This window comes from Bubalus kerabau, chromosome 8, assembly GCF_029407905.1.
Source record: "Bubalus kerabau isolate K-KA32 ecotype Philippines breed swamp buffalo chromosome 8, PCC_UOA_SB_1v2, whole genome shotgun sequence".
Lineage (NCBI taxonomy): Eukaryota > Metazoa > Chordata > Mammalia > Artiodactyla > Bovidae > Bubalus > Bubalus kerabau.
This window is the reverse complement of record NC_073631.1, coordinates 69018235-69045224: the sequence shown is the minus strand read 5'-3', so window position 1 is coordinate 69045224 and position 26990 is coordinate 69018235. Positions and strand designations below refer to the sequence as shown.

Below are 26990 nucleotides of genomic sequence, written 5' to 3'. Positions count from 1 at the left end.
AATTATCCAGGCAAGAATACTGGAGTGGGTTGCCCTTCCCTCCTCTAGGGGATATTCCTGACCCAGGGATTGAACCCAGGTCTCCAGCATTGCAGGTAGATTCTTTACCATCTGAGACATGAGGAAAGCCCAAAGTGGGCTTTATAAGTGTTCTCTCATGCTTAGCCTCACTTAGGGTTTCTCAAATGTAACCATCCTCATCGCCTCCCTAAGCTGTGCAGGCAAGCACACACAGACTGGTCTTGCCTGGTATCTGTTCCTTCACCCTGAACAGCTCAGTGGAGCATGATAATCCACAGGACTCCCTTTCCCCAGGTATACATTTGGTTTAGAATTATATTACCAAGGAGCTCCAACAGAGGCGCCCGGGGTTGGCACTGGCCCCCCACCCAGGGCAAGGTGAGGTCACAGCTCCCCGCTCCCTTCCCTATGATCTCCCAGGCCCTGAGGGTGACTCTTGGATGGGAAACCCACAGCTTTGCGTGATAAACAATGCTCAGAGACAGTACACTGGGGACTTGTGTTGAGGAAAAAGAACATTTTCCTAAAGCAGCAGGATTGGAAAAGAATGTCCTCTTCTATCTTACCTCGCAGAGAAGTTTCCTGTCCACTCTGCCCTCCTCCACAGTCCAGCCTGCCTCTGGTCTTATCCACAGTGATATCCTGCTGGCTTCCTTCCCAGAAGCCAAGCCCCTTGCTCTGGGCGTCCTCCCTAAAGAAACACAGAACCAGAAGGAGCTTGCACAGTTGTTTTTCATTTCTAGTTTGTATCCTTAGGCTCAGCTGTGTCTTCCTATCTGTCTGGATTATGAAGAAAGGGAGTTGATAAAATTTTTTCTCCCTGCCTCCAGAACAATCCACAGGGGTGGGCATGTGAGAAAGAGGAGGGGGAGTTTTTCTTGTCAAACTTGTGTATGAACATGAACATACAGCTTAAACCAACTAGGTATTTCTGCTTTACATTAATTTTAAATGTGGTAAAATATACATAAAATTTCCATTTTCACCATGTTGAGTATACAGTTCAGTGGTGTTAAATACATCCAGGTTGTTGTGCAACCAATGCCTAGAACTCTTTTCATCTTGCAAAACTGAAACCCTGTATCCCAGGGTTAAATAACCCCCCATTCCCCCTCCCGCAGCTCCTAGCAACCGCCTTTCTTTTTTTAAAATCTGTTTTACTGAAGTATAGTCAGTACTCTTCTACTTTCTGTCCCTGTGATTTTGACTGTTCTAAGTACTGCATATAAGTGGAGTCATACAGTATGTCTTTTTTGAGACTGGCTTATTTCAACCAGCATAAGTGAACCACTCTTCAAGGTTCACCCAGGTTGTAGCATGTGTCAGAATTTAAGGCTGAAAAATAGTTCATTCTAAGTATTTTGTTTATCCACTCATCTGTCAGTGGACACTTGGGTCGTTTCATCTTTTTGGCTATTGTGAATAATGCTATTATGAATATGGATGCTATTTTCTTTATTCCTTTGTTCTTGACTCTGGCCAGAGTACCTCAGGGTTATTAGGGTGAAAATAAGCAATCTTAAGTTTGTAAATGTATTATATTGTTTTACTTCTGAAATAACACCTTAATGGAAAACAGAGAAGAACAGATCTCCAAGTTTATACCAAACAATAGATTTTGAAAGAAAACAGAACAGAGCCTCTTGGCTCTGGCTGCACTGGGGAAATTTGCTAAAGCACCTGTGCCCAGGTCCTATGCACCTGAGAGTCTGAAATAATTGATCTGGGCCTGTTAAGAGTCACCTGACAGCTTTTAAATGGCACAATGCCCAGGCCCTACCCAAGACCCATTAAATTAGAACTTCTGAGGGCAGAACCCAGGCAATGAGGTACTTTAAAGCTTCCCCAGGTGAGTTTATTGCTAGCTGGGATTGAGAACCACTGGCAGAGCTCCCTGCTACTGTTAAGTCGCTTCAGTCGTGTCAGACTCTGTGCGACCCCATAGACGGCAGCCCACCAGGCTCCCCTGTCCCTGGGATTTTCCAGGCAAGAACACTGGAGTGGGTTGCCATTTCTTTCTCCAATGCATGAAAGTGAAAAGTGAAAGGGAAGTCGCTCAGTCGTTTCTGACTCTTAGCGACCCCATGGACTGCAGCCTACCAGGCTCCTCCGTCCATGGGATTTTCCAGGCAAGAATACTGGAGTGGGTTGCCATTGTCTTCTCCGGCAAAGCTCCCTAGAAGGACTAAAATTGGGCCACCTGGACTGGGATGGAGCAGGAAGAAGGCTGGGGCAAGAGCTTAGAGAAAAGGGGACACCTGGTTGGGATCCAGATGGAGGGGGGGGGGCCATCCCTGAACCTGCTCACATCTGTATAAGTGGTCCTTCCATTAAACTCTCCTTCATTACCTTGTCTGAGCGAATCGCCCTTTCCTGCTAAATCCCAACTGATACTGCTGCTGCTGCTAAGTCGCTTCAGTCGTGTCTGACTCTGTGTGACCCCATAGACGGCAGCTCACCAGGCTCCCCCGTCCCTGGGATTCTCCAGGCAAGAACGCTGGAGTGGGTTGCCATTTCCTCCCCCAATGCATGAAAGTGAAAAGTGAAAGTGAAGTCGCTCAGTCGTGTCCTACTGTTCTCGACCCCATGGACTGCAGCCTACCAGGCTCCTCTGCCCATGGGATTTTCCAGGCAAGAGTACTGGAGTGGGGTGCTATTGCCTTCTCCACCAACTGATACAGTTGTTCTCATTTAGACAAGGTTTCAAAAATCACTGAAGGCCATGAGTAGATGCTCTAAGACTACAACTACTAGACCGGGATCAGGAAAACTGTCAAGAGCCAAGCATGTTGTGAGACAGCGACTCCAGCCCAACCTCTCCCCCGACCTTTGTTCTCTCTGGGGCTTGTGACTGTTCTCTTCTTGCTGTCCCCAAAACTGCAGTCGCAAGGTCAGCCAGCAGAGGGCAGCTGGTGTGTCTCTATCCCTGGTCCTGGCCCCTGGTTGGCCTGCTGCGGTGGCTGCCACACCCAGCTCCACCCTGAGCAGCGCCTGGAGGCCCCCTGGGCAGAGCACTACAGGCAAGGCAGAGTACCAGAGCACACCGTGCCTGATGTTTCCTGGACACGGAGTCATCACTACCTGGTGGCCCGATGGATTTCAGACGTGATTTTCTTTTTACTTTTTTTGCGGATTAATAAATTACACACAGTGCATAGAACTTTATGCAGGTGGATACGCTTTTACATATGTATACACCTGTGTAGCCTCCACTCAGAAGATACCAGAATTTCCATCACCTCAAGATGCTCTCTGTACCCCACCCAGTCAACTCCCCTCGCCCCCACAAGGGCAGCCACTATTTTGTTTTCTTTCACTAGAGATTAATTTTGGTTATTCTTGAACTCCATGTCAATGAAATCATACCCTCTGTGCTCTTTTGGGTCTGGCTTCTCATGCTGTATATTACATCTGTGAGAGTCAGCCATGTTAGTGAACGAAGAAGGAGTTTGTATTATTTACTGCTGTGTGGAATTTCATTTACAAATATGTCACAATTTGGGGTGTTGACAGATTGGGGGCTATTATATATAAAGCTGCTATGAACATTTTCCAATGCAATTTTTGGTGAACATGACACTCATTTCTTTTAAGAAGATACACAGGAATGGAACTGCTGGGTCATAGGGTAGACATAAAAGATGCTGCTGATTTTCAAAAATGATTGTACCAACTTACACTCCCACCAGCAATATCTGCTTATTCTAGTTGCTCCACACTCTCATTAATACTTTATATTATCAGCTGTCCTAATTTTAGCCATTCTTGGAAGTGTATAGTTATATATCACTGTGGTTTTAATTTGCAAATTTAGTATATTATTAAAGAAACCAATGAATTTATAAGGCAGAGAAATCAAGTTCTTTGTGCTGTTGCCCTTGTCAGGGAAGAAGAAACTGTCTTCTATTCTCTAGGTTTTTCTGGATGGTCTAAGAATTAAATTGACATGTGACATTAGCAGGAGAAAATCAAGCAAAAGCTTAGTAGCATCTGTATGTTGAGGCTCAGAGAAGGTTACCCCAACATATGCAGCAATAGCATACTGATTATTTTGAATTAAAGTTTCTTAACAGCCATAGCAAGAGGGACACTGTGACCCTCCTTTCTGTCTCCCTGAAAGCAGGAAATCAATATCCCTGTGAAAGGTGCCCTCCCTGCATCTGGAGGTAGTGTGTTCTCAGATGCTCAGTCGTGTCGGACTCTTTGCCACGCCAGGGACTGTAGCCCGCCAGGCTCCTTTGTCCACGGGATTCTCCAGGTAAGAATATTGGAGTGGGTTTCCATTTCCTCCTCCAGGGGATCTTCCTGACCCAGGACTGAACCCGTGTCTCCTGTATTGACAGGCAGGTTCTTTACCACTGCACCACCAGGGAAGCCTCTGCAGGTAGAAGGTTGCCCTTATCCCCAGAGAAGGGGAATTCAGAGCCAAGAAGCCTCTGTAAACAAACCGTGTTCCTTCTTTCATTTACTACCTCAAACCCACATTCTGTTTCAGTTCTTCACTAATTGGGCACCCCAAACTGGTTTCTTTTCCTGCCACTTCCTCACAAGCTTACGGTTCCTTTGTCTAAGACGTATAAAAGCTGCCTGCTTTGGCTACTTCTTAGGTCCCATTTCGGAGAAGGCAATGGCACCCCACTCCAGTACTCTTGCCTGGAAAATCCCATGGACGGAGGAGCCTGGTAGGCTGCAGTCCACGGGGTTGCTAAGAGTCAGACATGACTGAGCGACTTCACTTTCACTTTTCACTTTCATGCATTGGAGAAGGAAATGGCAACCCACTCCAGTGTTCTTGCCTGGAGAATCCCAGGGACAGGGGAGCCTGGTGGGCTGCCGTCTATGGGGTCGCACAGAGTCGGACATGAGACTCTTATGAGACTGACTTAGCAGTAGGTCCCATTTCCATGAACCTCTGTGTGAATGAACTTAAGTTTGTTTCTCCTATTAATCTGTCTTGGATCAATTTTATTATTATTCCAGCCACAAGAACTCAACAGGGGTAAGTAGGAAATTTCCCCCTCCCCAACATACACATGGGAGAGACTCAGGAAAACTAACTCTCCTTAATGGCTAAAACCTTCACCTTAAATACCGCCTTTGGTTAAAGACAAAAGAAGACTTAGGGGCAGTGGTTCAGCACTTCAGAAAGAAGGAAGGAACTTCATATGAAGATGCAAAAGAAAATGTTTGGTAAATAAATGTTTGTTGGGCCATGCAAGGACAATGGGACACAGAATGGACTCTCATCTTTAGGTTTTCCCAATTCAAGTTAAAAAAAAAAAAAAAAAAGAGGGTCAGGGGAATTAAGCACCTAAAGACACCAAGCTTTTCTGAGCAGAGTCGGGCTCAGAACGTGGGGACTCCGTATTGATGCCCTGGGCCCTCTCACACAGCCTCAGATGACCTTCAGTTACGGCTGCAGGTCTCAAGGTGGAAAAGACTTAAAAGTCTGTCTGACCCGTGTCTGGGTAGTGGGATTCCTCGGGCAAAGTTGTGTAAATCAAACCCTTTATTTAAAGGGACTTCTCTGATGATTCAGTGGTTAAGACTCCGAGCTTCCACTGCAGAGGGCATGGGTTCAGTCCCTGGTTGTGGAAGTAAGATCCCTCATGTCACGGCTAAGAGTTCACATGCCGCAAGGAAAATCGAAGCTCCTGAGTGCTGCAACACTCCTGGAACAGCCAAATAAATAAATAAAAATACATATTTTAAAAAACGACTTCCCATTTCTTGCAAATTTGTCTCTAAATATTAAATATTTCTTCCCCATCCCAGGAACTGTCTTTCAGGGCTGGTTTTGTTGAACGCTGTGTCCTACACCATCTTCTCCACCAGGTGGCAGCACTAGAGCCCTAGGCACAGCCATCAATTCCCAGAGCCTTTCAGATTACCACGAAGAATTCTTTTCTCCCCTTTGTATTACGTTTAAAGAACTCCCCCAAAGAACAAGCTTTGTTTTGTGTTTGTTTTTAGAGGATATAAGTTTCTCATCCCCTGTCTTTCCATAGGAGTCAAACCTTTAGTCCCCCAAAGCCAAATCTGAGTCACAGCCACAGGGCTTGACCCTCTCATGATGAAATCTTTGCTGCTGGGTTTTTCCAGTCCCTGGACTGGCTGAAGGCTTGGGCAAAAGACAGATATCAGATGACTTCTACCTCTTCCCATCCCTAAGTATGAGATTTTGAGCAGACTGATCTTGAAACCTCCATTCCCTCATCTGTAAGATGGGCACAATGATGATACTCACCTCATCAGTTTGATGTGCAGATTAACTGAGGGTCTAGCATAGTCCCTGGCACATGGAATGGGCTGATCAATGTTGGCACTTATAACCATAGTGAAAGGAAGTGAAACTGTCAGTCACTCAGTCGCGTCCGACTCTTTCGACCCCGCCAGGCTTCTCTGCCCATGGAAGTCTCCAAGCAACAATACTGGGTTGCCATTCCCTCTTCCAGGGGATCTTCCCGACCCAGGGAATCAAACCCAGGTCTCCTGCATTGCAGGCAGATTATTCACTGTGTCAGCCACCAGGGAAGCCCTGATATAACCATATATACCTACAGGAAAATATACAAACTGTTAACAAGGATTACTTCTAGTGGCAAGATCAGAGCAATTTTTATGTTTCCCAAATACTTTTCACTAGGTATGCATTGCTTTTATGATCAGGAAAAAGACAATTAGAATATAATAGATTGTTGACACAAGTTGCTGGTGATTCCATTGAAATATTGAAGTATTTTTTTCCACTGCTCAATCAGCTCTGGAGGGCTAGGCTTATGTCTTATCTATTTTGATATCTATATATCATTTGAAACCCAGTAGGTAGTCAATATCGGAGAAGGCGATGGCACCCCACTCCAGTACTCTTGCCTGGAAAATCCCATGGATGGAGGAGCCTGGTAGGCTGCAGTCCATGGGGTTGCGAAGAGTTGGACATAACTGAGTGACTTCACTTTCACTTTTCACTTTCATGCATTGGAGAAGGAAATGGCAACCCACTCCAGTGTTCTTGCCTGGAGGATCCCAGGGATGGCGGAGCCTGGTGGGCTGCCGTCTCTGGGGTTGCACAGAGTCAGACACGACTGAAGTGACTTAGCAGCAGCAGGTAGTCAATATGGACTTCCCAGGTGGCCCAGTGGTAAAGAGCCTGCCAATGCAGGAGACCAGGGTTTGATCCCTGGGTCAGGAAGATCCTCTGGAGAATGAAATGGCAACCCACTCCAGTATCCTTGCCTGGAGAAACCTTGGACAGAGGAGCCTGGTGCTACAGACCGTGGGGTCGCAAAAGAGTTGGACATGACTCATCGAGTAAACAAGAACAACAGCAGGTAGTCAATATTCATTTCTTGAACAAAATCTCGGTGATAATTGCTTCTGATTTTAGTTTCTCAGTGTGACTGAATGTCTTTTCTTTTTCTATGATTTTTTTTCCCTTGCTTGGGTCCAATTTAGAATCTTTTTATAAATTTAATTGAATCGTCTTCAAATCCTTCCCATGAGAATTCCTCTTAGACTGTTGAGCTGGTTTCAGGTGAGTTTTCGGAAAGCCTTTCACCTGAGCTCCGCACAACTCCTACCAGGAGGAGATATGAGTGGGGTTTGAGTTGAGATCAATCTTTTTAGTAGCTAAACAAAGACACAAGTGCCGGGGTAACCTAGATTTCACAAAAAGATTTTAAAAGGAAATAGACTTTTCGATAAATGTATCCTATTTTTAACTTGGAACCCATGGTGAAGAGGGTGGTTTGCTTTTATCTGGAGTAGAGGGTGTAGGGCTATGGAGGATAAAGCTTGGCAGTCACTATCCTTTGCTTCCTTTGATCTTCATTTTGCATGAGTGGAACTGTGGGGCTGTCTCTAGAAAGGACAGGCTTGGGCACAATACTGGGCTAGCATTTCTTTTAAAGAAGCAAAAGCAAAATAGATGACATCAACCCTTGGCAGCTGATACATTTTAGTTCTTTCCTCACATTATTGATAAACCTTGGATTCTCTCTTTCCAGGGAATTTGAATCTGACAAGAAGAAAAAATAATTACTGCTAAGCCACCTGAGGCAGTGATCCTGTGAGACATGGAAACTCTACAGCAGCCCCCATTTCTGCAGAGTCTCAATATGCAATCCCTCCTTTGACCCTTCCATCTACACTAGATGCTCCTTCGATTAAGATGTCCAAACACTGAGACTGCTAACTGGGTCTTAAAATATTCTAAGTCAGACTTTGGTCCAGGGCCCAGGTGGAGGTGGCGAGGGGTGGTGAGATGTGGCCAGACGTGGCAATGGTAGTCCTGTCATTGACGGCTGCATCAGGACCACATGGAAAATGGAGGGAGAAAGGGAATCTGGGTGCTCACACGCATTGGTCAAGATGGTGTCCCTTGCAACCTAAGATTTCAGTTGAAGTGATGCCAAAGCCTGGCTGTGTTCTCTTTGGCCCCCGTACCTGAGCTCCCGATCCTGGCAGGAGTGGGGAGAAGCTCTTGCCCTCTCTGCCTTCGCACTTGGGCATCTGGCCCCTGAAGCAGAAGAGCCCTGTCTTCTGCCACCTGCAGCTCCTCTCTGCAGATGGCTCAGGCCTGGTCCTTGGGAGGCTGAACTGCAGACATTGTTTTTCCACCCCTGTGTCTCTGCCCCCAGGCACTAGGACATAAACATCCTCTCTAGAAGAAAAGTTATGACCAACCTAGACAGCATATTAAAAAGCAGAGATATTATTCTGCCAACAAAAGTCCCTCTAGTCAAAGCTATGGTTTTTCCAGTAGTCATGTGAGAGTTGGACTATAAAGAAAGCTGAGCGCCAAAGAATTGATGCTTTTGAACTGTGGCATTAGAGAAGACTCTTGAGAGTCCCTTGGACTGCAAGGAGATCCAACCAGTCCATCCTAAAGGAAATCAGTCCTGAATATTTATTAGAAGGACTGATGCTGAAGCTGAAACTCCAATCCTTTGGCCACCTGATGCGAAGAGCTGACTCATTTGAAAAGACCCTGATGCTGGGAAAGATTGAAGGCAGGAGGAGAAGGGGACGATGACAGAGGATGAGATGGTTGGATGGCATCACTGACTCATTGGGCATGAGTTTGAGTAAACTCTGGGAGTTGGCGATGGACAGGGAGGCCAGCCATGCTGCAGTCCATGGGGTCGCAGAGTCGGACATGACTGAGCCATTGAACTAACTAAATTGGCATGAGGACAACAAAAGAATAAATAAGTGAAAGAAAGCCAAATCATGCAGGTCTCCTTGGCAGAGGCCAAGCATCTCTGGATTGTCAAACTTGCCCTGACATGTCTGAGCTGAGAACTAAAGGCCGATCAAGCTCACATCTAAAACCCTGGGTCCTAAGGGTTTCCTGTTCTAGCTAACAGGAAACACTGCCCTGACCCTTCCCCTCCAATGATTTAGTAAAGAGCTGGGAAAAACTCCACTCGTTCAAAGGTGAGTCATCAGAAAGGAAGCTGCAAAGGGTCTCTCCGGGCAGAGAAAAGGGAGAAGAAAAGCAAATAGCAAATGCAGACTCCTCAACAGAAACACTGTCTTAGAGCATACAAGGGCTGGAACCAAACAAGTGCCAGGCATTTTAAACAACAATGAGATGGTTGGCTCTAAGAAGACAGAGTACAGGGGAAGGATGGTGAAGCATCTGGAGGTGAAACATGAGCTCAGAAAAAAAGTGGGAAAAGAAAATAGAAATTAGCCCAAGGAAGAAAAAACACTGCTGAAACTATTGTTAAGGACACAGAGGGCAGGAATAACAAAAAAAAGTCAGCAAAATGAAATGGAAACAAATGAGTTTAAGAGAACTAGATGGGCAAAGACACCTGATGTTTGTTAATTAATTTATTAAGCACCTATGATGTAGCAGGCACTATTCTAGACACCGATGTAGGGCAGCAAACTTGCCTCCCCCAAATATCTCTTGGGCACACGGATTATTTTGAGCTGAAAACAATCAAGGCCCAAAAGACTCAGGAAGAGACTTTGCTCTTCTGCTTAACTGCCTGAAAGAATTTAGATAGAGGCTCTGTTCCTGGAATACAGCCTTCACCAGTGACACCTGCAAAGAATGTGAGCCAGGTGTGCTGGGGGAACTCAGCAGAGAGCAGAGTCCACTAAGCATCCCATTGTCGCGCTGTCAGCCCAGCAAACATTCCTTTACAAGATAGTTGCTTTTTCATCTCCATGTGAATTGCCTTCCTCCCCTTTGAGGTCCCAAACCAATACCCCCAACATCGTCTTTTGTCTTCAGCTAACAGTAGTATTTAAGGTGCGGGTTTTATTCGCTTTGGACAGTTAGTTATCCTGGGCCTCGCGCATGGATGCGCGCATGCGTGCTTAGTTGCTTCCGTTGCGTTCGATTCTTTGCGACCCTATGAACCATAGCCCGCCAGGCTCCTCTGTCCATGGGGACTCTCCAGACAAGAATACTGAAGTGGGTTCCCATGGCCTCCTCCAGGGGATCTTCCCAACCCAGGGATTGAACCCTCGTCTCCTACGTCTCCTGCATTGGCAGGTGGGTTCTTTACCACTAGCACCACCTGGGAAGCCCTGTCCCATGTATACATGATATTAAAATTTTGTTTGATTTTCTCCTGATGATCAGTCTCATGTCAATTTAACTCCTACACCAGCCAGAAGAACCTAGGAAGGCAGAGGGCCATTTCTTCCTCCCCAAGTCTAGGAATACAGCAGCTGCATGGCTGACACTGGTTGGGCCCTTACGGCTCCAAAACTAAGTCGTGTCTCATATTCAGCTTTCCAGACCGTCTCAAGTCGAAAATGCAAAGACCACTGTCGAAGGACCAAGGGAATGAAAAGTGACCATTGAACCGAGAAGCATCTTGAGACAAAACAATGAGACAGGCAGCTCTATATGGTCAAGGATCAGTTTATTACAGGGTCACTTACTCACAGGGTGGGATCCAGATCAGGTGGTCAGCAATCCAGAAGCATTTGCAGCTGCATTCCACACCACTGAGGGGCCACAGGGACAATTTTATGGCTAGCCTAAGATCTAGAGGTATGTGCCTGGAAATAGGACATGAACTCCTAAGTCAAGATTGCTGAATGCTAACTGGGCTCATGGGTGCTGGTAATACATCAGTGAAGTTTTCATCATTGTTTGGGGACTAACAGTTTAGAGGCCACCTGATCCCAATGATTATTAAATAGTATCTATGAACTACAAAGCCCTTGATGACAGAGAAGTGATTTACTGCACAGCAAAGCCTGAGGTAGGGTCAGCAGAAGGACAGGAGAAATGGTAAGTTCCCAAGATGGAGTCTGATATGCTAACAGCCATACAATCACCCAATGAAGGCGCAGAGTCAGGGTATCCCATGGACTACTCCTGCTCCCTCCCATTGGCAGGCATCTGGTAGTACCCAGCATTGGCAAAGCCTCCTCAGAGTGAATTTTCCCAAAATTTCTAACTTTACCTGTGTCTTCTCCATGCCTTGGTCACTGTTGGGCTGACCTATCCGTAACCTCCTCAGTGGGACTGTCTCTGGAAATATGGCCCTTAGGGAGGGAATTAAAGTTAAATAAAGTCATAAGGGTGGGCCCCTGATCCAACAGGATTGGTGACTTTATAAGCAGAGGGAGATGCAGGGGTGAGTACGCACACAGAGGATGCCAGGTGAGGATGCAGTGAGGAGGAAGCTGGCTACAAGCCAGGAAGAGGACTCTCACATGAGACCAAATCTTTGTTACCTTGATCATGAACCTCCTGCCTGCAGAACTGTGAGAAAGTAAATGTTTGCAGTTTAAGTCATCCAGCCTGTATCAGAATTTCCTCCCTTTCTTTGGCAGAATCATATTCCATTGTATGTATATACTACATTGTGTTTATCCATTTATCTCCTTCTATATTCTTTAGCAGAGAAGGCAATGGCACCCCACTCCAGTACTCTTGCCTAGAAAATCCTGTGGACGGAGGAGCCTGGTGGGCTGCAGTCCATGGGGTTGCTAAGAGTCGGACACAACTGAGCAACTTCACTTTCACTTTTCACTTTCATGCATTGGAGAAGGAAATGGCAACCCACTCCAGTGTTCTTTCCTGGAGAATCCCAGGGACAGGGGAGCCTGGTGGGCTGCCGTCTATGGGGTTGCACAGAGTCGGACACGACTGAAGTGACTTGGCAGCAGCAGCAGCATATTCTTTAGAGTTCTTTACCCTTTAGTGGTTAACTCTCTGTTATTAGTTAATAATTATATTAAACTATCCTTGTTCATATTATGTAGTTCCTATCTCCTGACTGTGACCCTGACCAACACACCTGCCTTTGGGAACTGGCTTTCTCTCAGTATAACTTTGATGGGGCCACTCATGGCCCCTCATTTCTCCCATCATAAATCATATTGCCCTCACTGTGCTAGTAACAGCGATGAGCTCCAGGGCAATAACACGCCCCAACCTCCTTCTGCAGGACGGATGGGTGAATGTGGGAATCCCCATGGATTGCTTCTCTAGAGTTCCTGCAGCCACATTTCCAGACACTACAGGGGGCTTATCTTGTAGTAGGAGGAACTGAGACCAATGTGCAAAGAGAACTAGAGATGGAAATGAGAAAGGAGGAAGTTTCTGATTCACTTAGAGGTGGGACAGCTGGAAAAGGAAGTTAGAATTTAAGGAAATGAGGAAGTCAATAAGAACAGTGAGTTAGGGCAGCCAGACAGGGGAGGAAGTCTCAGGAGCTGGTGGCATTCTGCTGTTGTGATCATCATGATATCAACACAGGATCTTTTCGGGGGGTAGGGGGGCAGGGTGGGACCTCCTTGGCAGTCCAGTGGTTAGGACTCAGGGCTTTCACTGCTGTGGGCCTAAGTTCAATCCTTGGTTGGGGAACTAAGAAACTGCAAGCCAAGCAGCATGGCCAAAGAATAATTAAATACATTTTTTTAAAGAGAGAGAAGGGAAGGGCTCAAAAATAGGCTGGAAAAAGGCCCCTGGATGGAGCACTGGTTGGTGGTGGACCCCGGTGAGAACAATGTGGGTACAGAGCTCTGGATTAATACCCTGGGTCTCTTCCTGTCCATCTCCAAGACCCTGGAGGGCCCTGGGCTCAGGCCACGCTTATGTGCTTAGTTGCTCAGTCATGTCCGACTCTTTGCAACTCCATAGACTGTAGCCTGCCAGGCTCCTCTGTCCATAGGGATTATCCAGGCAAGAATATTGGAGTGGGTTGCCAGGCCCTCCTTCAGGGGATCTTCCCAACTCAGGGATCGAACCCAGGTCTCCCGTATTGCAGGTGGATTCTTTATTGACAGAGCTACCAGGGAAGCCCCCGGGCCATGCTTGCTGTTCCTCAAAGGTGCTGTGGCTCTCAAGCTTCACCAGCTCATCCTTTGGACCAAGTCTGACTGATTCTGTCCAATTCAGCCCAAGCAAGGCTCTTCAGAGAAGCCCAGCAAGTCAGCTTCTTGATCCCAAAGAGGAGGTACTTGGTGTATTCTTTCCTTGGTCAACCACTTACCGTCACTCTGTTGACTCCTCGGATTTGTCTCCTTCTCCAGCCTGTGGACTCCTTGGAAACAGGGACTTGGGTTTATCCATTTTTGTGTTCCAAGCCCAGGGTCTGGCCTTGAAAGGAGCTCAGGGCACACAAATGGATCAGTGACTGCAGGGGTGCGCTCGTGATCCCCCTGTGAGAGGAGAATGTGATCTGGTTGCCTTGGAGCTGAGAGAGCCATTTGTACACCTGCTGTTTTCAAAGGGGACAAATCACAGTGAGTTGACTACAGCTCCTGGAGTCTGCAGCCGGCCAGCAGGGTCTGCAGACTCCAGGAGCGTGGATGCCGTGCTAACCCTGAGATGGCCAAGACACACTTCCAGCTACGCAGAAACCTTTCTGCCCTTTTCTCCCAGGTAGGTAAACTGTTGAGGAATATTGAAGAATTGCCTTCTTTCTGTCCTCGGCAGATTTAAAGGGCTCACCTTTTGCCAGTGTTCCCTTAGTTCTCATGCCAGTTTTTTCTCTCCCCCTTCAATGTCCTTTCTACCTCCTTGCCTGCTGCCACCCTAAGACAGGGGTTCCAGACCCTAGCCTGTGGGCTGGATCCTTGGAGGACCTCAGTCTTCTCCTAAGGGCCTTTTTCTGTTTGGATGAGGCCCACCCACATGATGGAGATTTACTTTACTCAAAGTCTACAGATTTAAATGTTAATCTCATCTAAAAATTCCTTCCAGGAACACTTGTGTTTGCCTAGATATCTGGACACTGTGGCCTAGCCAAGGTGACACATAAAGTTAAACATCACACTGTATGACCCAGTGCTGGCCAATGGGATGTTAGCAAAAGTGATTGAGTACCAATTCCTGAAGAGGGAGACAGCTATGCTGGCCCGTGTCCTGGTGCTTCTTCTGCACCCTTCCTGTCCAAGAGGTGAGCCTATTGATTGGCACTTCACTAGCCATCTTGAGCCAGCCCTGGAAAAGCCAACAGAAACTCAAAGAACTCAGCCGCAACATCCTTAAGCCTTACACCTGCCCTGGTCTTCTTACCTTTGGGCTTCTTTTCAGATGAGAGAAATACAGAGCACTGTGTTGTTATGCCTGTTTTTCATGTCTCTGTTACTTGCATCCAGAAGCAATTTCTAGCTAATATTCTCTGCTTCTTGGCCATTCAGACCTCTTTCAAGTCTGCACATTCTTGAACCTGGTTCCCAGGCTCCCACTGACTCCCTGTTGTATCTCAAGTAGATGTCCAGTCATTTGGGTTAGCCTGAATGGGATCTTGCCTGTATCCAAGAACCCTCCTGGTATAAGGCATAAGCCAGGTGGGAAGGACTAAGGAGATGAGGGGCATGATGGGGGAGATGAAAGAACCTGAAAAAAGAATATAACTGAATTACTTTGCTGTATACCTGAAACTAACATATTAGTAGTATTGTAAATCAACTATACTTCAATTAAAAAAAGAATTCTGTCTTGAGCACCCAGATGGATACCACCTTTTTTCCTCCAGCAGGCAGTTTATCATCCTCATACTAAACTCTTGTACCTGTGGAAATGTTCTCAGTGACCAAAGAATTCACCATCTCTCATCTCTCTCCTGGAGTTGCCATGGTCACAGCCATTCAGGTGGTCTCAGTCTGCATCATCAAAGATATTGAGTTCAGAACAAAGGAGGTGATGCTCCTGCCCTCTTGACTCTGTTAGAACACACACCAGGTATATCGTGTCTAGTCTTGGCCCCTAACCACAAAGAGAACTGGAGCTAGTCCAGGTAAGGTGACCGTCAGGAAAACACAGCAATGAGGATGTTCTGAGGGACTTGGGACCAGACAGCTCTTAAGGGGATAAGGTCCTATGCATAAATGTCTAAGGGCAGAGGGTTCTTGGTGGCCCTAATACAGAGCAAGGACAGGTGGGCAGAAGCTGTAGGTAGGCAGACTTTTTCAACATAAAAACATTATCTGGGTCAGAGTTGCCCCGTGTGGACAGGAAGCCGGAGGAGGGAAAGAACAGCCCCTGCTGAGAGGAGTTTGGGGGGCAGCTGAGGGGTTCCTCCTCCTAGGCACCAGGGATGTGTGGAACAGGGACACAGCTCAAATGCCCACAGGTGCCAGGTGAGTCACGTGTAGGAGCAGTCGAGCCAATGGCACACAAAATCAAAGTTAAAACCAATGGCAGCAATAGCAAGCACTATGCATACAGAGCAAAGTCTGCTGCAGAGGTGGGACTGAGTGGACGCAGCCCTTCTGCCCAGGGAGGTGGGGGCGGGGGGGGCAGTGCTGGAGGTATTAGCTTGCTGGGACTGCCATAATAAAGTACCCCAAACTAGGTGGCTTCATAGAAATTCATCATCTCACAGTTCTGGAGGTTGGAAGTCCAAGATCAAAGTACCAGCAGGGCTGTGCTCCCTCTGAAGCTTCCGAGAAAGGATCCTTCCAGCTTCTAGCAGCCTCAGGTGTTCCTCGGCTTTTGGCAGCACGACTCTAATCTCTGCCTCTGTCTCCCATGGCCATGTTTCCCCTGTATTACCCCCTACTTACAAGGACACCAGTCACATGGGATTAAGGGCCGACATACACCAGGACAAACTCAATTTACAAGTTATAATAATAACTTAGTTATATCTTCACTGACCCTATTTCCAAATGAGGTCACAGTGGAAGGTGATCTTATCTTTTTTGAGAGACACAACTCAAACCATAACTGGGAGTCTGAGGTCCCGTCCAGCCAGAGACATGTCAGCCTAGGGGTACAGCTAGCTTGGGTGAGCCTTGTGCTTATCTGTCTGGTTTTGCTGTCCTGTCTTCCCAGCTTGCATAAGCTTCCTCCTCACCACCTAACTGGCAAAGCCAGAGTTCCACTGATATGTATGTACTGACTGACCAACTCTCTACAGGACAGGTATGGAGGGTCAGACTGCCTTAGGGAAGAGCTGAGAAGGGGCTTGAGGGCTTCCCTATGGTCACGTTCTTGGGGCAGTGTTCCTGGTGCTCAGAACCCTGCTCAGAGGCTACTTCCTGCACGAATGCCCCAGGAGGCCCGGGCTCCACACGCCTGTCACAGCCCTTGCTCTGCGGAGCTGTTGGTTTGTGGGGAGATGCTCCCCTCTGCTGGACAGAGGGAAGTCTGCTCTCCTTCCATTTCTCAGCATGTGTTTCCCTAAGTCGCAGGTTCACAAACCCATAGTAAAAACAGTCAGGGGCTAGAGGTTAGCAGGGCCAGTTCCCCCGTTATTCAGTGGGGAGACTGAGGCCAGAGAGGGGAAAGGCCTTGTCTCAGGTCCCACAGAGACCGGACGTGCGCTGCCTTACTCCTACACTAAGGTCTGGGAAGCATCTCTTAGGATCCTGGGGGTGTGCACTGGAAGAAAGCCAGGGTGGGGCTCCTGGGAAGTCTGCACACGGCTGAGCTTGGACAACAAATGGCCAGAGAAGGAGAACGTAAAGAAGCAGAGGCATCAGAAAGCTAAACAGACCCTGACCCTGGGAAGACAGCCAGGACCACCAGTCAGTCCACTCACTCGGGATGATTCCCCACCAGCCTGTGTGTAGCCTAACTCCACACTCCTAAGAAGTCATGGACAGAGAACTTTTGTAAATCAAATGCTCTTCTTACCCTCCCTCTCCTTCTCCTCTGTCTCAGATAACCTGACCATCTTTCCCACTTGTGACCCAGTGGTAGTACAGTAGTTAGAGCAAGTTTGCTGTTGTTGTTCAGTCATCCAGTCATGTCTGACTCTTTTTGACCCCAAGGACTGCAGCATGCCAGGCCTCCCTGTCCCTCACCATCTCCTGAAGTTTGCCCAAGTCCACTCCTGTAGCAAATACCAGAACGTATCATACCTCAAATGCAATGGAAACTCACTTTTTGCTGGTGTCAACAGATCATAGAGCTTATCAGAAAGGAGTCAGGGAGGGGCTCTGTTCCCCATAGTCGCGAAGGGACCAGCCTCTGCCATCCTTAACACATGGACATTGAGACCCAACCAGCAGAAAAGGGAAAGGCATAGAAGATGGTACATAGGCTGGGAAGTGATGTACAACAAATTTTAGTCATGTTCGATTAGCTAGAACTCAAAGGACCTGGAAAGGACGAGAAAAAAAAAAGTCCAGACCGGGATTAGATGGTGATCTGATGGGAGGCGTGGCGATACAAGAATACACCTGGCAGACTTCCTACCACAGCTGCTGCTCTTTGAAATCCTTAAGTCTGTGCCAAAGCACGCCCCCTACAGGCCGCTCCCTGCCACTGACTGAGCGCAGCTGATGCACTAAGGCAGCTGGTTCCTTTGAGTAGAGGGGACTCCTCTGCTATCAACTTTGTTCCTGAACTCCCAGGGGCTTTGCTGAACCTTCCTTAGACTACAGGGCAGGCTAGGATGCTTCACTCGGCTGTCTCTCCCTCTCTCCTCCCCGTGGGGTCAGAGTTCCCTGTGGTCTGGTGGTTCTCCCGGCTTCCCTCGCTTCCTCCATCTTTCCTTTCACATAGGTGCTCCCCCCAATAAAACCCTTGAGCGCTTCATCCTAGTCTTGACGTCTGCATCCTGGAGGGATGCAGACTACTTCCTCGTATTCTGACTCCAGCTCTCTTTGGGGTCACTTAACCCAGTTGGTGAAGACAGACAAGACTTGTCTGAACAAAAGACGCTCTGGGTAATCTCAGAACCTGCAGATTTCATATAGAGGTAGCAGGGGCTAGGATTTCAACATATTTTAGCCGGGGTGGTGTGTGCGTGCGTGCTAAGTCGCTTTAGTCAAGTCTGACTCTTTGCCACCCCATGTAGCCCATCAGGCTCCTCTGTCCAAGGGATTTTCCAGGCAAGAATACTGGAGTGGGTTGCTATGCCCTCCTCCAGGAAGTCTTCCTGAACCAGAGATCGAATCTGTGCCTTCTGCGCCGGCTGCATTGCAGGCGGATTCTTTAACGCGGAGCCACTGGAGAAGCCCCTGCCCGCCCCAACAGGGTTACTCTCCTTTTCTTCACAAGGGCTTTTACAAACCTTCTCCACCCTCCTCGTTACAGCCCTGCAACCCTCCTCTTCACATTCAACAAATGACTTTACCTACTCCTTCACAGAAAAACCAACAAAAGGGCAGTCCCTTACCCATAAGCTTTGCCTGCCTCTCACTTTCTCCACCTCCTTCTCCGGTCCTTAATCACCATATTCATCCATAGGTCTAATCTATGGCCTCTGTTTTGGATCCCTGTCCTCTGATGCAGGAACCATGCACCTCTCCCATTTTTTTTCCCCCACACCAGGAAATATACCCACTGGCTTACAAGTCCATTTTTATTATTTGCTTTTCCTGATTCTCCTTTGTCCTCCAACACAACTATCTATAGCATGTCTGATTTGCTCTGCCTTTAGAATAGTTCCTAAATCCAATCCCCTTTTCTCTAAAAAAGAGAGGATATAGGTTTATATATAACTGATTCACTTTGCTGTACACCTGCAACTAACACACTAAATCAATTATACTCCAATAGAAACTTGAAAAGCCCCATCCTCTTTATCACCACTATTACTATTCTGATCCAGGCAATCGAACAGGCAGCTACAGGTAACTACCTCTAACTGGTCTCTCCACCTCCACTCTTGTCTCATTCTAGCTCAATCTCCACACACAGCCAGACAGTAAAAGACACATCGGACCATTTACTCCTCTGCTTCAAATGCTTCAGTGACTTCCCACTGCACTGAAAATAAATGATTTATTTTTACATGGCCAACAAGATCTATATGATCTGGTCTCTGTTTACCTCTCTGATATTATTTCATACTTCTCTCTTCACTCACAACATTCCAGATACATGGGTTTTCTTACTGTTCTTTACACAGGCCAAGTAGGTTCCTACCTCAGGGCGTTTGCACATGCTATTACCCCAGGTCTTCTCATGGCTAATTCCTTGTCATCTTTATATCCTTCAAATGTCACCCCCTCAGAGAGGCCCAACCACCTATCTAAACACCACCCTTACCCCAAGTCATATTTCATATAATTTCTCCACTTTATTATTTTTAGAGTCTTTATCACTGTCTGAAACTATTTGCTAGTCAGCTCATTTTTATCTTGCCAGTCTAGTCCCAAAGAACATAAGGTCCTTGTGAACAGGAAGTCTGTTCATTGCTGTCCATCCAGTGTCTAGGAACAATGTCTGGCATCTAGTAGGCACTTTGTAAATGTCACTGACTGACTACATGACAGGTGTCAGGGCTTTTAAGCAGCATGCAAGATTTGGGGGTGGGGATGACCTCTTTCTGCTGTGACATTCACCGAGCAAGTCTTCAGAAGTCCCTCGAAGGCCAGCAGTTTGGTCACTTGAGTGCCAAGCTGGAACACAGGAATCGTTTCAAAGACTAGGAGTCCCAGGGCTTGCATCCAGCCTTCCTAGGGGTGCTGCATAAGCATGTCTCACCAAGACGCTGGCACTGTGACCAGGATGGTGTTTGGGAGACCAGTTGCTGGTCTCCATTTCTTGAGATTCACAGACCTTGTTCTCTGTGAACAGACAGAACTCACAGACCCTGAATCTCTGACAGGTTCCCTGTCTCAGAGAAAATTCTAGCCACTTCTGCTCCTCATGTTCCAAGCCCCTGGGTAGGCATCTTCCCCCATCACTCCTATGTTAACAGTGTTGAAAGATAAAATCTTCCCTTAACTATGGCAAGGACTCAAAGAGGGAAGGAAAGGGCAGCAGCTCTCTTTCCTCCTGATGCTTCCACACCAGTAAACTCATAACAGAAATTAATCTGGTGATAAATGACTCTGAAGAAGCCAAAGATATTATCACTCAGGACTTGCCTCCTAGTTTTTGGAGGACAGAGGCTGAAACAAATCTCTGCTTGGGCAGGCTGGAGGTTGAGACAGAACTTTATTAATGACTCAGAAGCCAGAAAGGGCTTCCCAGGTGGTGCTAGTGGTCAAGAATTCGCCTGCAATATAGGAGATGCAGGAGACGTGGGTTTGATCCCTGGGTCAGGAAGATGCTCTGGAAGAGGGTAAGGCAACCCAGTCCCCTCCAGTATTCTTGCCTGGAGAATCCCATGGACAGAGGAGCCTGGTGGGCTACAGTGTGGGGTCACAAAGAGTTGGACACAACTAAAGAGACTTAGCACACACACATGCACGCAGGAGCCAGAGAAGAGCCAGTGAGAGAGAATTAAGGAAGCCAACCCAGCTGGATCATAGCCTGTGTTCACTCCTCCTACATTTAGAATCTGTTTCAGGGCACCTCCCTGCTTTAGTTCCCACTATTGCTGCTGGCACCTAAGTGCAGAAGACCCATGAAAATCAAGCCTTGGCGTCCTCTGCTTCTCAGGGGTTAAATGTTTACTGAATGACTCTTTGATAAGTGCCCAGCTCTTCTATAGTAAGGAGATTCAGGGAGGACACTGGAGTCACTGCTGCGACACTCTCACTGTTAAAGCTTCACAAAGGTCCTTTAAAAGCCAACAGATTGGCCACGCACTTCTCAAGACAACAGATTCACGGTCGATTCAGGGAAGAACCCTATATTAGTTATCTGTTTTTGTATAACAAATGACCCTAAAATCTATCACCTTAAAAAACAACATTTATTACCTCACAGTTTCTGTAGGTGAGACATTTGAGAGCTATTTAGCTGGGTGGTCCTGGATTAGGGTCTTCCATTAGGTTGGAGTCAAGACATTGGTTGGGGCTGCAGTCAGCTGAAGGCTGGAGTGGGGCCGGAGGACTTGCTTCGTAGGTGGCTCACTCACTTGGCTTATGGTAGTAGGACTCATCTCTTCATTGGCCATTGGTACTAGTCATCAAAAAGCTGGAGAGGAGACTTCCCTGGTGGTCCAGTGGTTAAGATGCCTAAGGAAAACCACTTGGGAATTTCTGCTAAGGTCTTTGGGGACCTACTGAAGTATCCTGAGCAGAGGTGCATGAAGCACAGCTTTGCCTTTTAGAAATAATCACGAGGCAGAAGTAGGGAGGATGAACTGGAGAGAGGAAAGGACAGATTTGGAGAACAGTGGTAAGACTATCCTCACATGAACATGGATGCAACACTATTGATCGAAAGAATTTTTAAAATGTATAATTGTATCCAAAGTGTAGAGTTTAAACATGGTTTAATAAAAATCTAAATAAGACTATATCTAAAATTTTAAATTGCTTTTCATATTTAAAATTTTTAAGATAAATTCAAAATTACCTATTAAAATAAAGCCAAAAACTATGCTTAATAAATATCAAAATTTGAAATAAAAAATTTAAAAATACAAATAATTCTAAAATATATATGGAAACACAAAAGATCCCAAATAACCAAAATGATTTTGAGAGAAATGAACAGAGCTGGAGGAATCACCCTCCCTTACTCTAGACCACACTATAAAGCTAATTAAAACAGCATGATACTGGCACAAAAACAGACCGAGAGCTCAGTGCAACAGAACAGAGAGCACAGATATAAACCCACGTGCTGTGGTCAATGAATCCATGACAACGGAAGCAAGCATATACAACAGGGAAAAGACAATCTCTTCATTAAGTGGTGTTGGGAAAAGTGGACAGCTACATGTATTAATAAAAGAATGAAATTAGAACATTCTCCCACACCCTATACAAACTTAAATTAAAATGTATTGAAGACCTAAATGTAAGACCAGAAACCACAAAACTCCTTGAGGAAAATACAGGCAGAACATTCTGACACAATTCATAGCCATGTTTTTTTTTTTTTTGGATCTGTTTCCTAATAAAAGCAAAAATAAACTAATGGGACATAAGTAAACTTAAAAGCTTTTGCATAACAAATGAAACCACTGACCAAAAAAAGGCAACTTACTGAATGGGAGAAAATATTTGCAAATGATATAACTGACAAAGGGTGCATATACAAAATATATAAACAACTCATAGAAGTCAACATAAAAAAAAACTGATTAAAAAATGGGCAGAATAACTGAACAGAAATTTTTTCAAAGAGGAAATGCAGATGGTCAACAGGCACATGAAAAGATGCTCAACACTGCTAATCATCAGAGAAATGCAAATCAAAACCTATCAATGAGATATCACCTCACACCTGTCAAAGTGGCTATCATCAAAAAGAATACAAATAACAAATGTTGGCTAGGATGTGAAGAAAACAGAACCCTCATACATTGTTGGTAGGAATTTAAAGTGATGCAGCCACTGTGAAAAACAGTATGGAGTTTTCTCAAAAAAAAAAAACTAAGACTAGAACTACAATATGATTCCACTCCTGCATATATACTTGAAGAAAAACCAAAAAGACAAACTTGAAAAAAATACCTGCACCCCAATGTTCACCGAAGCATTATCTACAATTGCCAAAATACTGAAGCAACCCAAGTGTCCATCAACAGATGAATGGATAAAAAGAAGATGTGGTACATTGGAATACTACTCAGCCATAAAAAGGAATGAAACTTTGCATTTGCAGCAACATGGATAGACTTGGAGGATATTATGCTAAGTGAAATAAGTCAAAGAGAAATACTGTATGATACCACTTATATGTCGTATCTAAAAAATAAAACAAACTAGTGACTATAACAAAAAAGAAACAGGCTCATGTACGGATGTGAGAGTTGGACCATAAAGAAAGCTGAGTGCCAAAGAATTGATGCTTTTGAATTGTAGTGCTGGAAGACTCTTGAGAGTCCCTTGGGTTGCAAGGAGATCAAACCAGTCAATCCTAAAGGAAATCGACACTGAATGTTCAATGCAAGGACTGATGGGCTAAAGCTGAAGCTCCAATACTTTGTCCACCTGATGCAAAAAGTTGACCTATTGGCAAAGACTCCAATGTTGGGAAAGATTGAAGGCAAAAGGAGAAGGGGGCGGCAGAGGATGAGATGGTTAGATAGTATCACCGACTCAATGAACATGAATTTAAACAAAGTCTGGGAGATAGTGAAGGACAGGGAAGCCACAATGAATTGGACAAGACTTAGTGAAGGAACAACAACAAATAAAATACAAACTAGTGGTTACCTGTAGGGAGAGAGAAGGATAAAGAGGCAATATAAGGGCAAGGGATTAAGAGTATGAACTATTATGTATAAAATAAGCTATAAGGATATATTGTACAACACAGAGAATATAACCAATATTTTATAAAAAAGCTCTAAGTGGAGTGCTGTTGCTGTTGTTCAGTTGCTCAGTTGTGTCCAACTCTTCACAACTCCATGGACTGCAGCATGCCAGGCTTCCCTGTCTTTCACTATTTCCTGGAGTTTGCTCAGACTCACATCCATTGAGTCGATGATGCCATCCAACCAGCTCACCCTCTCTCACTCCCTTAAAAATTGTGAATCACTATCTTGTACACCTGAAACTTATACACTATTGTATATCAACTATACTTCAATTAAAAATATAAAATTACCTATTAAAATAAAGCCAAATAAAAATTATAATTAATAAATATCAAAGCTTGTACTAAATGAAGTCTCATCTAGCAGGTGCCTAATATTTAAGTTTCACATCAGCTTAACAAACTTAAATATATTCTCTGTGTATAAAACAGTCATACTACAAAGACCTACTGTATAGCCCCGGGAACTATACTCAGTATCTTGTAATAACCAGTAATAGAAAAGAATCTGAAAAATATATATATATATGTATGAATGTATAACTGAATCATTTTGCTATACACTTGAAACTAACACAACATTGTAAATTAATTATACTTCAATAAAAGTATATATTCTATCCCCCAAAATTAAATCTTGAAATAAATGTTTTAAGAATACACATTATTTAACATTCTGTACCTGCTCTGCTTATGCTAAGTTGTGTGTACTTCTCTAGAACCACAAACTGAAAGAGGAAGAGAAGTACTATGAAGTTTTCACAGTTCTGGGAAAGGTGACTTCAGTCTGTTGAGCCTGTGTACTCTTGTACACTCCTGGGCACGGGTCCTCTTTGCCCATGACCCCTTTCATTCCCTGGAAGACTTGATTTCCAGGCATCTTCCTCACCTCCTCCACTTTGGACTAAGGTGTGTACCGTTGGTTTCAGGAGATACTGTCAAAGCCGTCCTCCAAAGTCTGTACCAATCCACATTCCCCTCAGCTGTGTGGGAGTGTCCCTGAGCATCTCCTAGCATTTTTCATCATTTCCATTTTAGGCATTCTAGTGGGTGTGTGTAATGCTATTTCTAAAATTAACACATTCTTTATTTTTCTATTCTCTCTGCGGAAACAGAATCCAGCTTTTTCAGCCAACCTGCCCTTGCGGCAGGAGGGAGCGAAGAAGCCACTTCCAGAGGGTCCATCATCTGCGGCCTAACCATGAGTCAGGTCAGCTGAGGCAGGGCCAAGCAGAGGGAAGCCGAGGTACTTGGATGCTCCTCTCCACTCCCTCTTGCCTTTCCTCATTGCTGATTCAAATCTTGTTCGCCCAGCAAAGGATGGTCAGCACTGATTTTCTTCAAATAAGTCCATCATTCTTCTTCTCCCTTTCTTCACCTTTTGTCTTGACATTGGCAAGGCATGGATGGGTGAAGATGAACAGATCATTCACTTCTCTTGATCTGTTTCCTTATCTGAGGATCATCCGAGCTTGGGCAACACTAAGTCTCTATCTGTTTTGAGTCTACCCAGGTAACTCAGTGGTAGAGAATCCGCCTGCCAATGCAGGAGACTCGGGTTTCATGCCTGGGTGGGGAAGATCTCCTGGAGGGGGAAATGGCAACCCACTCAAGTATTCTTGCCTGAATAATCCCATGGGCAGAGGAGCCTGGCGGGCTACAGTCCACGGGGTCGCAGAGTCGGACATGACCCTTTAAGAACCAGGGGGCGAAAGAACAGAAACAGAAGTGTGTACTCCCGTGGGTCGGCCAGAGCGTCAGTGTCCCTGTACAAGCCTGTGCTCTGAAGGTCCTCGTGAGTTTCAGTCCGCGTGTCTCGGACAGGGCTGAGTCCTTAAATGTCCACTAACGCACTGTGCAAATCTGTTTGCCGGGGGTCTACCTGGGACCCCACAGCCCTCTTGTGCGCCCAAGGCGGCTCAAGCCCTTTCGGGGCTCTGAATGATTCCGGGTCCTTCCGGGGTTTTGTGTCGAATCGGCCGGTGGCGACCCGGCGCCGCGTCGCGGGGTGGGGAGTGTGCGGCTGCGCGCGCCGCGGCGTTTACGCTGCGATTTCATCATGCTCCCGGCCCGGCCGCGCGCGCCGCTTCCGCCGCCGCCCCCTCCAGACCTCCCAGCGCCGCCGGCTCATGCCCTCTCTGCGTCCGGCGCTGCTTAGAGCTGCCCGCGCCGCTCTGCTGCCGTCGCCGCCGCCCGGTCTCCCGGCCCGGCCTCCGCTCCTGCCCTGCCGGCCCATCAGCAAGCCCGCCCGCGTCCCGACCTGGTTCCCCGCCGCCGCCTCCCGGAGCAGCATGGACGGCGCCGGGGCTGAGGAGGTGCTGGCACCTCTCAGACTAGCCGTGCGCCAGCAGGTACCGGCATTCTGCGCTTTGCACTCAGCCCCGGCTCTCCTCCCTCCTGGTCCCCTCCTTCTCATCTTCTCTCTCTTTCCCGGGCACCGGTCCACCTCATCGATTACCCGTCTCTTTCATTCTCTGGAAGCCCTTGGTTTCCAGGCATCTTCCTCGCCTCCTTCACTTTGGACTCAAGTCCCCGCGTGCGCCGGCCACCTTCCCTCCGGTGGATCCCTCTCCTCCCCTCTCCTTGGGTGACTCCCGCGGATCCCTCGACATCCTGCGTCTCTTCTCTCGCGATCTGTTCTCCTTTCCCAGTCCTTGTTATCGCCTTGCCTCTTCCCTCTCCGATGACGCCGGGATCTGTAACCCTTAGCTTCTCCACCCTGTTCTAGCTCAATAACCTCAATTTTAGATTTCCTGTCCCTGCTATGTTCTTTGTGCTTCCTGGGTGGCGAGATTCCTAATTCCTCCCTGGTCAGTTACGAGCCGAAGAAGCTGCGGGTTCTCTCTTCTTACCGCCTCTCTTTTTTTAATCTTCGAGATGCTTTAAATAGTGTTTCTTCCTTGACATCATTCGGTGCTTAGTTAGCCGAATGGTCCGCTGAGAAAGTAAAATAGTTGAAACCTGGATAAGGGGAGGTTTTGAACTTTCTGTCTCTCCTCTAATAATGTGAGTTCATCATCCTTCGCTCCTGTCATTTTCTGGGTTCCGAAAAGACCACTTGAAACGAGTGAGCTTTCAGATCGTAAACGTGAGAAGCTTAAATGTTCCTGAGTTACTCGGTGAAGGCAGCCATCCTTCATATGGAACATTTTGAAATTTGATTTTGCGGAAGGGAGGGAGGTTTCATGGGCTGGAGAGCTTGGTGGTTTAATCCAGGCCTCCTTTTCCTAGGGCACTGCATAGACATCAGAATTTAGAGAGGACAGGGTATTCTCACATCCAGTCAGGTAGAACCAGAAGCTCGGAATAGAACCCCAAGAGTAGATGACCTAGTAGGAAGCACCGAACGAGTTTCTCCAGCACCGGCGCCTGATGCAATAACTTGCCTTGGCTACGGAGGGTGGATCCCTCTCTC

At 46.5% G+C, this 26990-nt stretch overlaps 2 protein-coding genes and 3 long non-coding RNA genes across 8 annotated transcripts in view; 3 read left to right on the top strand and 2 right to left on the bottom strand.

Moving 5' to 3' along the window:
• GGCT (gamma-glutamylcyclotransferase) overlaps positions 1-797 on the bottom strand; it is a 34776-nt gene extending 33979 nt beyond the window's left edge. The window contains exon 1 of one of the 3 annotated variants that reach the window (XM_055590481.1): positions 588-797. In XM_055590481.1, coding sequence (XP_055446456.1) covers positions 588-758 — 171 coding nt within the window. In that variant the 5' untranslated portion in view covers positions 759-797. The remainder of the gene's footprint in view (positions 1-587) is intronic. The other 2 variants (XM_055590482.1, XM_055590483.1) reach the window with 2 other exon arrangements.
• A 462-nt stretch (positions 798-1259) lies between these two features.
• On the top strand, positions 1260-6279 carry LOC129659255 (uncharacterized). 2 transcript variants are annotated; one of them, XR_008717912.1, is made up of 3 exons: positions 1306-1870; positions 4145-4279; positions 5797-6279. It is a non-coding gene; the product is annotated as an uncharacterized LOC129659255 (long non-coding RNA). The 2 variants fall into 2 exon arrangements; XR_008717911.1 differs by lacking the exons at positions 4145-4279; positions 5797-6279 and adding an exon at positions 2717-3704 and having other exon boundaries at positions 1260-1870.
• LOC129659256 (uncharacterized) lies at positions 4976-6397 on the bottom strand. Its single transcript, XR_008717913.1, has 2 exons — positions 6269-6397; positions 4976-5693 (listed from the first exon to the last, which is right to left on the bottom strand). It is a non-coding gene; the product is annotated as an uncharacterized LOC129659256 (long non-coding RNA).
• An 843-nt stretch (positions 6398-7240) lies between these two features.
• Positions 7241-9443, top strand: LOC129659257 (uncharacterized). The gene is made up of 2 exons (XR_008717914.1): positions 7241-7352; positions 8028-9443. It is a non-coding gene; the product is annotated as an uncharacterized LOC129659257 (long non-coding RNA).
• A 16209-nt stretch (positions 9444-25652) lies between these two features.
• Positions 25653-26990, top strand: part of GARS1 (glycyl-tRNA synthetase 1) — a 52845-nt gene continuing 51507 nt past the window's right edge. The window contains exon 1 of the mRNA XM_055590480.1: positions 25653-25926. Within this exon, the coding sequence (XP_055446455.1) occupies positions 25705-25926 (222 nt within the window). The 5' untranslated portion in view covers positions 25653-25704. The remainder of the gene's footprint in view (positions 25927-26990) is intronic.